Consider the following 16,899-nt stretch of genomic DNA (forward strand, 5'->3'; position numbering starts at 1 on the left):
TCTTTCTTTCTCTCTTTCTTTTCCCTTTTGTTGCCCTTGTTGTTTTATTGTTATTGTTGATGATGTCATTGTTGGATAGGAGAGAAATGGAGGAGGGGAAGACAGAGGGGGAGAGAAAGACAGACACCTGCAGACCTGCTTCACCGATTGTGAAGCCACTCCCCTGCAGGTGGGGAGCCGGGGATCGAACTAGGATCCTTATACTGGTCCTTGCGCTTTGCACCACATGCACTTAGTTCGCTGTGCTACTGCCCTATAATACCCCAGCCACATTCTAATTCATTGAGCAGGTTGAACTTATACAATAGGTCCTAGGAATCATATACTGTACTCAGACCTGAAGCCAAATGAATTTACAGGCCAGTGTCATTCCCTTCCCCACGTGGCATGCTATGTGAAGAGCTGATGTCTCTTTCTCAGTGTATGTTGTACATAGACCACATCACACCAACCATTACTGATGCTAAGTCCAGAAAGGCTGAGAGGCGTCCTGAATTGGGGCCAAGTGTTGCTGCATTTTTTGTTTAGTGATAACACAAGCAGTACAGAGCCAGTCTATCCTGTGATTGGGCTCTGGGCCAAGAGCTCGACAGAGATAACAGTTCTTTTCTTGGAGAAGTTCATGGTCTAATGGAGAAAGGAAAGGCTTTCAGTTTCCCATTTTGTAATGGGCATTTATGTCGGCTTTCTGGCGGGGTGATCTCCAGGAGAAAGGTAACGGACCAGTTCTTTCTCACTCACGCAAGGGATGACATGAAGTAAAGACACCGGGGAGACTGCAGTGTGCTCAGATCTCCTTTATTAGTAGGTGGGCAAAGTTTTAAGTAGAAAACCAAACAAGGAACATTATTCAAATATGTCATAAATTACAGGTTTCTTAAAGGTCGGCTTGCCCCTATGGTAGGGGGCTGGTATGACAAGAATTGATGCAGATACATAAAGGTCAAGATAATTAGTCTCCAGATACAGGCATTTAATTACCCAAAGGCATTTGAGGGGAGAATAGGGGTTAAACCAGTTAAGGCAAGATAGAAGATAAGCAAGGTTTGATGCAAATTGAGGACATCAAAGGGCACTGCTAGGAGTGTGTGATAAGGTGTGTTCTCTGTGATCAGAAGGTGAGGTGAACTTTGAGTAAATGAACCTTAAGGCAGGGGCCATGTGGCCTGTATTAATGAAGAGAGGCAGTGAGGTTTCATGGGCCTGAGAGTCAAGAAGGAAAGAACTAAGTCTGAGTTTCTCCCCTTTGCTCACCTTGGTTGAGAGAGACTAACAAGAGGGTACCTTCTCAGACCTCCTTCCAAGGATGGGGGGGGAGTTCTCCCTAAGCTCTATCAAGCTTACACGTAGCCCCACACATTTACACCTGGCTTGTAGGGAAGGCCATATTTATTTATTTAGTTTTATGTTATTTTATATGAACTAGATAATTTCATATGAGATAAGAGGCTCCAGACACCACTCTGGTGCATATGGTGTTGGGGATCAATCCAGGAGCTGCAGGCATGGAACTTCTGCCCCATACCTGCTGAGCTATTTCTTGGCTGCAGATATAGCAGTATTAACTTCCTACTCCTCCTCTTCCTCATTTTCTTCTTCTTCCTTACTCCTCTCTCTCTCCATTTCCCTCTCCCTTTCTTGAAACAGCTTTGGCTATCAGTGGTGCCAGGGACCTCTCACATGCAAGTCCTGTTTGCTCTCACTGTGGTATTCCCCCTAGTGCTACATTCATGTGTGCAGTGAGATTCAGATAAGGTTTTACTTACTCCATGACTTCTAACCAAAAAGTGATAAATCAAGATTTGAATCCATATCTCTGACTCTAGAATTCACAGCCTTGTCTCATCTGAGGGAGAGACAGCTAGGGAAGAGGCAGGCATGGATCAGCAGCAGGTAAGGCAGTGCAGGCAGGCTCAGAGTTGGGAGAAACATGACTGTGCGGGGACTGGTAAATACTTGGGTGCTACAGGAGCTCAAAGGAATAGATAGTACCAAGTCTATAGGGGAGTCTTTAGCTCTGCGATGTCTATGTGAGGTCCCTGTGGGCACACCTTGTCTAAATACCCAGACCTGAATGTACCAGCTGCCTCCAGGTCATTTGCCACCATCTGCCTCTGACCTTATCCAGCATGTGTGTGTGTGTGTGTATGTTCATCACTCCATATAGAGCAATGGCTGTAGCTTTATCTGGATTTGAGCCATAGGTCAGGATGAACCAATCAAATCTTGAAAGGAGATGATAGAGCTCACCTGCAAAATGCATTGTGTTAGTTAATAGGCATCTCCTTCCAGGAAATTCTAGCTGGGGACATGCAGGGAGGTGCTGGCCTATGAATGGCAAATGAAAGCTGTGAGAGAAGCTAAAGCTGTTCCGTTAAAAGAGAGGACTTTTCACCCTGAGATCATCCAAATGCCAAAGAACTTTTTCTTGAAGGACACTAGACGTTCTTTCCCACTTCTGTTCTGAAACCTTTTGAGTTTTAAGGAATTTGATATTTCTTGGGTGTACACCCTGCCTGAACCCTACAACCTCCTTCCCCTCTGGGGTAGAAAGTAATAATTCAACCCCTTCACTTATGGCATGTTCTCATGGCATGCCTGTTCCTTCTTGAGAGGTTGGGGTGGGAAGCAAGCTCACATGTCACAGCCTAGGCCTCTAAAATCTAGTATGGGCCCTAGCGGGTGGGGTGGGGGTAAGAGCACTGTGCAGCTGTAGCTTATGCTTGTACTGGAGATTGAACTTGGGACCTAGAGCCTCAGACATGAAAGTCTTTGCCATACCATTATGCTGTCTCCCCAGACCCTAAAATAGTGCTTTTTAAAATCTCCTTTTATATCTATAACTCATTCAATCCCAGTGCTATTCTTATTTGCATTTTATAGAAGAATATAAGAAGCAGATCACACTTTACCCAAGTTCACAGAACCAGTCAGTGTCTGGAGTTGGGGCTGAAGAAGTCCACCTCAAATCAGGTCTCTTGACCACTGATACGTACTGCTTTTAATAAGCTGTAAGTTTTAAGAGTATTAAACATGTTTGGGGGCATTGCAAGAAGACCTCACCTTCTGCCTCCTCCCCTTGCCCTTCAGGTTAGTTCTGAATTCTGGTGTCCTCTTCTTCCGGACCCTCACTTTGGCCTCACCTGTCCCTTGCTGGGCTGCTTGTACTTCCAGCATGGCTGAACAGTCTCTCACTGGAATTTTGACACCAAAGCTTGGACAAGACAGGTCAATGGCCCCTGTCCTGTCTGGCTGGGGAGTTATATTAATGTGAGCCCAAAGCTGCCCACAATGCCATTCTATCTGGTAGAGAAGTACAGCAGAGAAAGAATCTGTAAGCACTGAGAGGGAGCCCACTTCCTGCTGCCAGCACCCTGAACAGAATGGCCAAGTCCTGAAAGGTACAGGGGTGATGGTGATTAAGGTGCTGGCAACAGCCTGGGTTGCATTCAAACACAGACCTCAACAGACCATGGCATTTCCATAGCTGGGAACTCCCAGTCACTGGATGCATTGCTTACTCTCACTGAGCTCCCTCAGCTGTGAAAATGGAGCAGTGCTCCTCAGCTTGTTCAGAGCTAGAAGATTGTCATGGGAAGTTCTGGGCAGCATAGTATCTAACATCTATCCATAAGCTCCTGCCTTCCTCTTGCTTTGTAGATGTCTATCACACCACTAACCATGAGTTCTCAAAAGGCAGAAACTGCTTATTTATCAGTGGGACTCTTAATTCATAGCTCCAAGTCTAGTCCACAGTGTGGGCTAGTGCATACATGTTAAGTGTGAAGAAGCAAATGCATGTTCTGAAAGGTTGGGGAGGTTTGAAGTGAACTGTGTTAGGAAAGAAAAATATTTAGTTTTCTCAGCTTTCAAACTTACTTCTCTCCCTTAGAATGTGCCAAAGTCTTCTATGATGCAGGTGCTAAGCTGGTGCTTTGTGGCCGGAACAAGGAGAGCCTAGAAGAGCTCATCACAGAACTCACTGCTTCTCAGGCCAATAAGGTGAACTAGGGGGGTTGTTTGGGAGGGCTGGGAGTGGGAGTGATGGGTATTTTCCATGGGAAGGGATACAGTGGTACAGTCTATCCTCTGCAGACACTTGACAGGGTAGTTGCCACTTCTAGTCTGCTAGGCATTCAAGGCAACCACATGGTCACACTGGATCCACTAGACCAGAGGAAAACCATCATGGTTTCAAATACCAGTTCCACTACTTATAAGCATTGCAAAGAAGTTCATTCTGAATTCTTCCTTTTTCCCCTTTACCAAGCATATCTACTCCTCTTTCCCTTCCCCCCCTTCCACCCTTCTTTCCTTTTTTTCTTTTCTGTTTCAGAAGAGATGTTGTCATGCTGTCAATTACTTGAAATTTTAAAAAATTTATTTATTTATTCCCTTTTGTTGCTCTTGTTGTAGTTCTTATCGTTGTTGTTATTGATGTTGTTGTTGTTGGATAGGACAGAAAGAAATCGAGAGAGGAGGGGAAGACGGGGAGAGCAAGATAGACACCTGCAAACCTGCTTCACTGCTTGTGAAGCAACTCCCCTGCAGGTGGGGAGCCGGGAACTCGAACCAGGATCCTTACACCGGTCCTTGCGTTTTGCGTCACATGCACTTAACCTGCTGCGCTACCACCCAACTCCCTATTACTTGAAATTTTAAGTAGGAGAAAAAAATTTATTATTTGTAATTTGTAATTGTGCAACTCATTAAATTAATTCACAGTGTAAATATCTTCACTACCAAAACCTTTATATTGTCCTCCCAAAAAAATCAATCTGTACCAGTTAAGCAAAAATTCACTCCTCCCTTCTCATCCCTGGAAACCACAATTCTATTTTCTCTCTTTTCTTCTATTTTCTGTGTTTATGAATCTGTGTAGTCTATATACCTCATATAAATGAAACAGTACAATGTAGGGTTGTTGGAAAAGTCATGACAGTTTTGCATTGAAAAATATGTCGTTTAAGAGCATGTGGCAGCACTCCTCTCCTCTCCCGGATCAACTAGGAATACCAAAGGAGACCACCCGGACCGAAACAAGACAGGACTAGAATGACCACAGGAACCCAGTAAATCACCCGTGAGTACAAACACGCGTGGCTGGTGACAGAGAGGAGAGAGGGGCCTAAGGAGAGATTAAGTGACTGCTAACAGTTCAACAGTTTATCAGTGGAGACACCACCTCCAGTCTGCTCCACAACAAGGGGACAGCTGAAGGGAGGAAAGGACTCCCCAGAGACTCACCAAGTGCAACTCTGAGTCTCCATTACTACTACCCTCAGAATCTGGAGCAGCAACAGGGAGGGACACCAGGGGACAGAGATCTAACCAGGAAACTCAGGAGAAGACCTATACCTTGGTGGCATAGCTGAGGGGCTGTGAAAGTCTCTTTGCATAACCACTGGATTATCTCTGCCACACCCTGCTTTATCTCTTGGTCAGGAGTCAGTGATTAAGCTAAGAAGCCTACTGATAGTTTAAAAGCCCTCAGGCTCCCATAGCCTACAGGGAAGAAAAAAAAAAGAGGCTTTTACACCACTGAGCTCCAACTCAGGGATTGAAAAAACTGTTAACTTCCACCACGGTAAACCCTTTAATTAAATTACTTAGACACAAGTCAATCCAGGCAATAGTAATCAATAATTTGAAAAGTACTGATAAAGGGAACTCATAACATAATATATAAAATGGTTAAAACAACAAGAAAAAATATTGGAGACTCGAACCAGGACAAGAGTCCAGCTAAAAGTCCTCCAGAGGGTGAAGCACAAAACAACGAGTTCAACATCCAAACATTAGCTAAGGAAATAATAACAGGAGTGAGTAAAGAATTTGAAAAAATTGTAATCAGAAATGCAGGAACAACAAATGAGAATATGGAAGAAAATTCTAATTATCTCATGGTTATTAGAGAGCTGAAAGCTGAAATTGCTGAGCTAAGAAGGCAACTAGCTGAACAAGCTAAAACAGTATCAGAGTAGGGCAACAAAATTGATGAACTCCAGAAAGCAGTAGAGGGCAGAGAGAATAGAATCTATGAGGCTGAAGACAGAATTAGCAAGATTGAGGATGAATTAGAGACAACTAAAAAAGAAGTAAGAGATCTCAAAAAGAGATTAAGAGATGCTGAAAACTGTTGTTTTCGCCGGGCTGGCTTCACGGGCGGGTAACAGACGACCAGGGACTCATGGTTGAGCTGTAGGCAGTATCTCTTTATTCATGCAGGACGCAGCACAATCTAAGCCGAGCTAAGCTAAACTCAAGTACCCTAAAACTCACAATGCTGTCTTTATATATACTTGCCAAGTAGGGTGGAAACAGGATGTGACATAGAGAGGGTGGAGAGAAAAGTGACTGGTGACAATCAGAGTGTGACAAGGAGAGGATCAGGGTGGAGCAAAAACATATCATGAAACAGTGGGGATTGAACCAGTGCCCTGGAGGGAGGGTAGTGCTTGTTAACAGCGGTTATATAAATAGAATAGTGTTAAGCAGGGGGGATTTAAACCAAATGAAACAGAAGGGGTCTCATGCATACCAACAGAAAACAACAACAGAGTCCTATGGGATGACTTCAAAAGAAACAATATACGCATTATTGGCTTACCAGAGGAAGAAAGAGAAGGAGAGGAAGAAAGCATTCTCCAGGCCATAATAGCTGAAAATTTCTCTAGTCTAGACAACACCAAAGACATGAAGATTCAAGAAGCCCAGAGGGTCCCAAACAGAATTAACCCAGACCTAAAGACACCAAGACATGTCATACTTAGAATGGAAGGGAATCTTCTTCCTCTAGCATTTGCCCTTCTTCCGTAGCCAGTCAACAGCGTCAGGTTGATCCTGATGTAAAGTTTCAAGACCTCCTTTGAATCTGGAGAGGTGTGGCAGTCGTTGACTATGTGGGTCATTGTCTGTAGCCGCAGGGGCAGTTTGGGTCGTCTCTGGCTCCCCAGCGATGGAACATAGCTGCGCACCGGCCATGGCCTGTTCGATAGCAATTGAGGAGGGCCCAATCATAACGTGCTAGGTCAAAGCCGGGTTGACGCTTGCAGGGGTCTGTGATGAGGTGTTTGTTCTTTACCTCAGCTGACTGCCAACTCTGTTTCCAAGAGTCTGGAACAGAGAAGTTCAGTGTAGGCGTAGGGGACCAGATTGGGTGACGAGACGTCAAGTGTTGGACAGGGTGGGCGAAGATATCCGCGTATATTGGCAGGTCCGGTCGAGCGTAGTCATGGGAAATGAACTTAGATGATGCCACATCCCGACGAATATCTGGCGGGGCGATGTTGCTAAGAACTGGCAGCCATGGAACCAGGGTGGAATGGATGGTTCCAGAAATTATCCTCATGGAGGAATAAAATTTGGAATCGACCAAGTGGACATGGGGGCTACAGAACCATACTGGGGCACAGTATTCTGCAGTGGAATAGCATAATGCCAGAGATGATGATCGTAGTGTGGAAGCACTCGCGCCCCATGAGGAGCTGGCCAGTCTTGCAATGATGTTATTCCTCGCGCCCACCTTTGCTGCAGTCGCCATTTTTTACAGTAATCAAATATCAGAGACATGTCTTTCGTGAGTGTTTCCTCGAGGGTGTCGAACTTTGATACCTGAGTTGCACAGCAGATGTCATCGGCGTAGATGAACTTCCTTGAAGAAGTTTCTGGGAGGTCATCGATATAAATATTAAATAGCGTAGGAAAGGAATAAGGATAAAGAAAGGATCCTCAAGGCTGCAAGAGAAAAACAAAGAGTCACCTACAAAGGAAAACCCATAAGATTAGCAGCAGACTTCTCCATACAAACACTACAGGCCAGAAGAGAATGGCAAGATATCTATCAAGTGCTCAATGAGAAAGGCTTTCAGCCAAGAATACTATGTCCTGCTAGACTGTCATTCAGACTAGATGGAAGCATCAAAACCTTCTCAGACAAGCAACAGTTGAAGGAAGCAACCATCACCAAGCCTGCCCTGAAAGAAGTTCTGAAAGGTCTCCTATAAACAACCAGACCACCACAAATAGGACATATATCAAAACACTCTAAAACTCTACAAGAATGGCGTTAAAATATCTTCAATCTTTGATATCAATAAATGTCAATGGCCTGAATTCACCTATTAAAAGACACAGAGTAGGAAGATGGATCAGAAAACACAACCCAACAATATGTTGTCTACAGGAAACTCACCTAACTCAATAAGACAAACACAGACTTAAAGTGAAAGGATGGAAAACTATCATACAAGCTAATGGCCCACAAAAAAGGGCAGAAACAGCTATTCTCATATCTGACATGATAGACTTTAAAATAGATAAGATTAAAAAAGATAGGGATGGACACTACTTAATGCCCAGAGGATCAGTCAATCAAGAGGACTTAACAATTATTAATATCTATGCACCCAATGAGAAGCCATCTAAATACATCAAACTTCTACTGATCTACAGCAATATATTAACAGTAACACAATCATAGTAGTGAAATACAATCATAACAGTAACACAATCATAGTAGTGAAATACTTTTGTATTTCACCAAATACAAAAGTAAATTCCAAGTGGATCAAGGACTTGGATGTTAGACCACAAACTATCAGATACTTAGAGGAAAATATTGGCAGAACTTTTTTCCGCATAAATTTTAAAGACATTTTCAATGAAACGAATCCAATTACAAGGAAGACTAAGGCAAGTATAAACCTATGGGACTACATCAAATTAAAAAGCTTCTTCACAGCAAAAGAAACCACTACCCAAACCAAGAGACCCCTCACAGAATGGGAGAAGATCTTTACATGCCATACGTCAGATAAGAGTTTAATAACCAACATATATAAAGAGCTTGCCAGACTCAACAAGACAACAAATAACCCCATCCAAAAATGGGGGGAGGACTTGGACAGAATATTCACCACAGAAGAGATCCAAAAGGCCGAGAAACACATGAAAAAATGCTCCCAGTCACTGATTGTCAGAGAAATGCAAATAAAGACAACAATGAGATATCGCTTCACTCCTGTGAGAATGTCATACATCAGAAAAGGTAACAGCAGCAAATGCTGGAGAGGGTGTGGGGTCAAAGGAACCCTCCTGCACTGCTGGTGGGAATGTCATTGGTCCAACCTCTGTGGAGAACAGTCTGGAGAACTCTCAGAAGGCTAGAAATGGACCTACCCTATGACCCTGCAATTCCCCTCCTGGGGATATATCCTAAGGAACCCAACACATCCATCCAAAAAGATCTGTGTACACATATGTTCTTGGCAGCACAATTTGTAATAGCCAAAACCTGGAAGCAACCCAGGTGTCCAACAACAGATGAGTGGCTGAGCAAGTTGTGGTTTATATACACAATGGAATACTACTCAGCTGTAAAAAATGGTGACTTCACTGTTTTCAGCCGATCTTGGATGGACCTTGAAAAAATCATGTTGAGTGAAATAAGTCAGAAACAGAAGGCTGAATATGGGATGATCTCACTCTCAGGCCGAAGTTGAAAAACAAGATTAGAAAAGAAAACACAAGTCAAACCTGACATGGAATTGGAGTATTACACCAAAGTAAAAGACTCTGGGGTGGGTGGGTGGGTGGGGAGAATACAGGTCCATGAAAGATGATGAATGACATAGTGGGGGTTGTATTGTTAAATGGGAATCTGGGGAATGTTATGCATGTACAAACTATTGTATTTACTGTTGAATGTAAAACATTAATTCCCCAATAAAGAAATAAATTATTTAAAAAAAAAAGAGCACATGGCACAAAGCGCAAGGACCGCCATAAGGATCCTAGTTCAAGCCCCCAGCTTCCCACCTGCAGGGGAGTCGCTTCACAGTGGTGAAGCAGGTCTGCAGGTGTCTATCTTTCTCTCCTCCTCTCTGTCTTCCCTTCCTCTCTCCATTTCTCTCTGTCCTATCCAACAACGACAACATCAACAACAATAGCTACAACAACAACAACAAAAAAAGAAAAATATTAGAAAAGAAAACACAAGTCGAACCTGAAATGGAATTGGAGTATTACACCAAAGTAAAAGACTCTGGGGTGAGTGGGTGGGTGGGGAGAATACAGGTCCATGAAAGATGATGAATGACATAGTGGGGGTTGTATTGTTAAATGGGAATCTGGGGAATGTTATGCATGTACAAACTATTGTATTTACTGTTGAATGTAAAGCATTAATTCCCCAATAAAGAAATAAATTATAAAATAAAAAAAAAAAGAAAAACATGTCGTAACTTCTGACAGCTCAATATTTGTTCAGGTATGTCTGGGTTATTTCACTAAGCATATGTTCAGAGTTTATTCATATTATAGCATGCATCAGAATTTTATCCCTTTTATGCAGAACAGTGTTACTCTGTATGTGTAAACATTTTGTTTATTCTTTGGTGGACATAATATTGTTTCTACCTTTTGGCCATCATAACTATTCTCTGATAGTCATCGATGTACATGTATTCGTTAAATTTCCTGGCTTGTTTGTTTGTTTGTTTGTTTTGGCTATGTATCTAGGAGTGGAATTTCTAGGCCATGGAGTACTTTTATGCTTAACTTTTTGAGAAGCTACCAAACTTTTCCACTGGAGTGTACTATTTTATATTCTCACTAGCAATGCATAAGTGTTCCAGTTTACCCCCATCCTTCCCAACACTTCCTCTTTTCTATATTTTTAAAAAATTAAAGAGAGTCAGGCGGTAGTGCAGTGGGCTAAGTACACATGGCGCAAAGTGCAAGGATCCCAGTTTGAGTCCCCGACTCCCCACCTGCAGGGGAGTCGCTTCACAGGCGGTGAAGCAGGTCTGCAGGTGTCTGTCTTTCTCTTCCCCTCTCTGTCTCCTCCCTCCATTTCTCTCTATCCTATCCAAGAACGACAACAATAATAACTTCAATAATAAAACAACTAGGGCAACAAAAGGTAATAAATAAATATTAAAAAATATTAGTGGTCCAGGAGGTGGCACAGTGGATAAAGTATTGCAGTCTTACATGTGACATCCTAAGATCAGTTCCCAGCATTGCATGTGCTGTAGTGTAGTGAACTTTGGTTCTCTTTCTCTTCTCTTCTTTTTCATATATATATTTGCTACCAGGGTTATTGCTGGGGCTTGGTGCCTACACTGTGAATATACTGATCCTGGTAGCAATTTTTCCCCTTTTTTAAATTTATTTTTATCTTATTTATACTTGATAGGAGAGAGAGAGAAATGGAGAGGGGTTGGGAGATAGAGAAGGGGAGAAAGAAGATATCTGCAGCCTTGTTTAACTACTCCCCCTGAAGGTGGCAACTAATGTACCTGCATTCTTGTGTATGATAATCTGTGTGCTCAAACGAGTACACCACCACCTGGTCCCCTATTAATATTTTTTAACTATACCCGTCCTAGAAACTTTGAAGTGGTATCTCATTGTGATTTTGACTTGCATTTCCTTAATGTAAGATGAGTTGAACATCTATCATGTGCTTTTTTTTTTTTAAACACCCATTATGTATAGAAATTTCCCCTTCTATTTCTAGTTTTCTGAAAGACTTCTCTGAAAGGATCTTTGTGGTTTTTTTTTTATTTTTATTTTTTTTATATTAAAAGGAAACACTGACAAAAATACAGGATAAAAGTGGTACAGCTCCACACAATTCCCACCACCAGAACTCCATATCCCATCCCCTCCCCTGATAGCTTTCCTATTCTTTAACCCTCTGGGAGTATGGACCCAGGGTCATTATGGGGTGCAGAAGGTGGGAGGTCTGGCTTCTGTAATTGATTCCCCGCTGAACATGTGCGTTGACAGGTCAATCCATACTCCCAGCCTATCTCTCTTTTTCCATAGTGGGCCAGGGCTCTGGGAAAGCGGGGCTCCAGGACACATTGGTGGAATCATCTGCCCAGGGAAGTCAGGTTGGCATCATGCTAGCATCTGGAACCTGGTGGCTGAAAAAAGAGTTAACATATAAAGCCAAACAAATTGTTGACTAATCATGAACTTAAAGGCTGGTATGGTTCAGATGATGAGTTGGGGGGGGGGTCTCAGTTTTGTAGATAGTTAGTAGGCCTATTTTAGTTATATTCCAAAGGGCCCATGACTGTTCTAGTTTGGTTTTTTTTTTTAAGCCTGACATCTGATATGCAGGTGGATCCAAGTTATTGTCTGGTGAGATGATGTCATGGCTGGAAAAAGGACCAGAAAGCTGGATCAGGAAAGAGAGTAGTTCCCAAATATTGGAAAGGGGTATAAATATTGTTGACTGTAAATCCCATCGATTTGATGTGATCTGGGGCCCATATTCAGCTTAGGAGCCTATGTGGCCTCTGCATCCCTGTAGATCTGAGCTCACATTCTGTGGTCGTGAGTAGGAACGTTCCAGGCTGCCCCAATATCAGGACCCATCTTCCTCAGGTGTAGCATACTGTATGTTGTCCAGCCTCCCTTCAGAGGATGGAACATTCTCTGCCATTATTGATCCACTGAGGGCAAGGTCTTGATCTGGTTTTGTTACATTGGGCTTTCATTTTTGTGTCTAAGTATTTCCTAATTTTCCATTTGATTTCTTTTGAGACAGTGATTAGGAGAATGGTTTGATTTCCATTTTATCTCCTGTTATTGATTTATTCATCACATTGTGTTTGGAAAAGATACTTTATATATAGACATCTGTTTTTCAAAACTTTTTTTTTTTTTTTTTACTGAAGCACTTCTCAGATCTGGCTTATGGTGGTACGGGGGATTGAACCTGGGAATTTGAAGCCTCAGGCATGAGAGTCTTTTTGCATCACTATTATTATATCTACCCACACCCCTCAAAATGTATTTTTAGACTTACGGCTTTGGTGCCTGCACTGGGAATCTACTGCTCCTGGTGGCCATTTTTTTCCATTTGTTGTTGTTGTTGGATAGGACAGAGAGAAATTGAGAGAAAAAGGGAAGATAGAGACAGGGAGAGAACGATAAGACACCTGCAAGACCTGCTCTACCTCTTGTGAAGTAACCCTCCTGTAGGTGGAGAGCCGGGGGCCTCAAACTGGGATTGTTAGTCCAGTCTCTGTGCTTTGCACTATGTGCACTTAATCTGGTGCACCACCACCTGCCCCCCCCCCCATAGACTTACTTATTTTGCTAGTGAACTGAAACACTGCTCAGCTCTAGCAGAGTGGGGTGCCGGGAATTAAACCTATTTCTTCTATGACCTCAGTCATGTAAATTGACATTCTACATCCTCAAGCTTTTAAAATCTACTGAGAACTTGGTACCTGCTGGAGAGCATTCCGTATGTGTTCAAGAATGCACTGTGCTGTTGTTGAATAGTCTTCCATATATACCTGTTAGATTCAGTTGGTTTATAATGTTATCCAAGTTCTTTGTTTCCTTATGGATCTCCTATCTCTTACTTTTTTTCTATTGATAGTTTGGTTATAATGTATCTTTTTTTTTTTTTTTCCTCCGGGGTTATTGCTGGGCTCGGTGCCTGCACCATGAATCCAGCGCTCCTGGAGGCCGTTTTTTTTCCCCTTTTGTTGCCCTTGTTGTTGTAGCCTGGCTGTGGTCATCATTATTGCCATTGTTGATGTTGTTCGTTGTTGGATAGGACAGAGAGAAATGGAGAGAGGAGGGGAAGACAGAGAGGGGGAGAGAAAGATAGACACCTGCAGACCTGTTTCACCGCCTGTGAAGTGATGCCCCTGCAGGTGGGGAGCCGGGGGCTCGAGTGAACCGGGATCCTTACGCCATTCCTTGCGCTTTGCGCCACATGTGCTTAACCCACTGCGCCACCACCCAGCCACCACCCGACCCCCGGTTATAATGTATTGGCTTAACATGGCTTTCTGAGTTTATCCTTTGTGGTACTGAGCACCATACATGTATAGATTCATATTTTCCATTAAATTTGGGAAGTTTTTGGCAATTATTTCTTCAAATATTCTTTCTAGCCTTTTCTTTCTCCTCAGATTCCCACTATGCTGATCCACTTGATAATATTACATTAGACTGTGTTCACTTCTCTTTCTTTTTCATTCTCAGATTCAATTTCAGTTGCCTTCTCTACTGCATTCTCAGATCTGCTTTTGAATACCCATGTATGTTTCATTTTAATTATTGCACTTTTGAGCCTCATAATGTTTTTATAATTTTTTTCTTTATTTTTTAGTAGTCTTATTTCATTTATCTGTCAACTTTCTGCCTCTGTCCATGTCTTCCTTTATCTTTAAAAATTATTGGGGGTGGGAGCTGGGCAATAACGCAGCGGGTTGAACACACATGGGGCAAAGCGCAAGGGCCGGAGTAAGGATCCCGGTTCGAGCCCCCAGCTCCCCACCTGCAGGGGGTTCTCTTTGCAAGCGGTGAAGCAGGTCTTTCTCTCCCCATCTCTGTCTTCCCCATCTCTCTCGATTTCTGTATCCAACAACAACAGCTATGACAACAATAACAACTACAACAACAGCAACAAAATGGGAAAAATGGCCTTCAGGAGCAGTGAGTGGATTTGTAGTGCAGGCACTGAGCCTCAGTGATAAACCTGGAGGCAAAAAAAAAAAAAAAAACACCATTATTAGGGCAGTCTGACTACCAAGTCCATTTGGGCTTCCATGGGTCCATTTTCTCGGAAATATATTTTTGAGTACCAAACAAATAAACACAAATCCATGTGTTACTCCTTTGTTATTTATTACTATTTTACTTTTTTCTTTTTAATCAGAGCACTGCCCAGCTCTGGCTTATGGTGGTTATCAGAGAGCAAATCTGGGATCTTAGCCTCAAGCATGACAGCTTTCTTTTTTTTTTTTTTAATTAATTTATTTTCCCTTTTGTTGCCCTTGTTGTTTAACATTGTTGTGGTTATTGATGTCGTCGTTGTTGGATAGGACAGAGAGAAATGGAGAGAGGAGGGGAGACAGAGAGGGCGAGAGATAAATAGACACCTGCAGACCTGCTTCACTTGTGAAGCGACGCCCCTTCAGGTGGGGAGCCGGGGGCTCGAACTGGGATTCTTACGCCTGTCCTTGCGCTTTGCACCATGTGCGCTTAACCCGCTGTGCTACTGCCCGACTCCGCATGACAGCTTTCTGCATAACCATTGTTATCTCCTTAGCCCAGGTGTGACTTTTAGAGCTACTAGAATCTACTTCAGCTGTCAATGGTTGAAATAATACCAATCTGCCTGGCCCCAAAAAATATGGGGGTGGGGGGAGAGTCAGCCTAGATTAATGAATCCATGGTGATGACATGGAATTCATAAGTGGCAGGAAAGTACCTTGATTTGGCTATATATATATATATATATATATATATATATATATATGTATATGTGTCAACATTTAAACTATAATCCATTAACCCTTCCCCAATAAAGTAAAAACAAATAAATAGAAACATATTCCACGAAGGAAATGTTAGAAACATGAATGACTAATCTAGCTCCAGTGGCTTCCCACTGGAAGCTAGTTCATTAAGGCACAAGGGTGCAGTGTGAAATCAGGGAAGATAATAACAAGAGTAGACAGTGCCAGGACTCCATCTTTCCACCTGGGCAACTATACTGGCAGAAAGTCTCTGAAGTGGTTATTTTGGAACTCTAGAGTCTATCTGAATGCTTGCAGATTTCAGGGGAGTGCTTACATGGAAAATTACAGATTATTTTGCTCAATTTAAGCACTTCATAATGGCAGGCTGCTATAGGAAAGGCAGCTGTTCGGGTGCCAATCTACAGGCTGTCGCTCTGGGTTCCCCGCCTCCCTGGCCATTGGAGGACGGAGGTCAGAGTGACCCCCTGGGAGTCCTGGGGTGGCTCTGATGTCGCTCTGGTGTTGGGGGCGATGTGCACAGAGAGACAAGAATCATGCTAGACTCATCCAGCTCCAGGAGAGGCCTCAGAGAAGTGGGCCACTCTTTGAGAGACTTACTGAGAGAGAAAGCAAGCAGATATACCCACTGCACAGGGAGAGATGGTTAAGGTAATCATTAACCCAAACACAAGACAACACAATGCATAGTCACATTTTGACCTACAAACTATTTGATCACAAGTGAAGAGTTACCATACAAGGTTTAATCACAAGCTCACAATGTAATTTTCCCAGGGGGTAAATTACAGGCACTTCAGAGGAAGGGGGCAGTTGAGTAACAGGAGTTTGCGGTGGTTTTCAAGTTTGGCCAAACACAATGTACAATAATTCCTGGCCTTTGTTTTAAGGGGAGAGGAAGGGCATGTGAAGAAAGGTAGCCCCCATTCGGAGAAGCCATCCGTCATTAGTTCACAAGTCAGGGGAACTTGCCATTGTCTGACCCAGAGAGGGGAGAGCCTTGGGTCGACCCACTTGGACCTCATGGAAACAGCGGCCTGGTGGACTTCCCGGACTTCTCCAACAATGGACCTCCAGGCCACATCTTAGAGAATAGAGGTGCTGCAGCCCATGTCATTTCATAGTCAGTAAGCCAGTCCCAGTACTCTGAAAAGCAGGAGCACATAATCATGGCCTGTTCCTGTGAAGGTATATTTAGTTTCTGTCTGATTAGGTGCAGACACATAGGCCTTATGTAGTGGCCTTTGACCTGACAGACTTTGGGGCCATAGCTGCAGCAGCAAGCAAGATCCTGCAGTGCTTTGGCCATGTGGATGTCCTCATCAACAACGCAGGCATCAGCTACCGTGGCACCATTGTGGACACCACCATTGATGTGGACAAGACAGTCATGGAGACAAACTACTTTGGTCCAGTTGCCCTTACAAAAGGTAACAAGCTTAGGAAAGGAGCAGTGTTTGTTGGCATCGTTTTCACTCACCTGGTTCCTTTTTTAAATTATTCATTTATTTTTACTTTGGATAGAGACAAAGCAAAGAAGGAAATGAGAGATTGGGTAAGAGGGAGGGAGGGAGGGAAGGAAGGAAGGAGAGAGAGA

General features: G+C 43.1%; 1 protein-coding gene across 4 annotated transcripts in view; it reads left to right on the forward strand.

Moving 5' to 3' along the window:
* DHRS7B (dehydrogenase/reductase 7B) overlaps positions 1-16,899 on the forward strand; it is a 59,798-nt gene that overhangs the window by 33,132 nt on the left and 9,767 nt on the right. For all 4 annotated transcript variants that reach the window (XM_060203268.1, XM_060203266.1, XM_007529671.3 and 1 more), the window contains 2 exons: positions 3,893-4,002; positions 16,516-16,732. In XM_060203268.1, the coding sequence (XP_060059251.1) occupies positions 3,893-4,002; positions 16,516-16,732 (327 nt within the window). The remainder of the gene's footprint in view (positions 1-3,892; positions 4,003-16,515; positions 16,733-16,899) is intronic.

Source organism: Erinaceus europaeus, chromosome 12 (genome assembly GCF_950295315.1).
Source record: "Erinaceus europaeus chromosome 12, mEriEur2.1, whole genome shotgun sequence".
Taxonomy (NCBI): Eukaryota; Metazoa; Chordata; class Mammalia; order Eulipotyphla; family Erinaceidae; genus Erinaceus; species Erinaceus europaeus.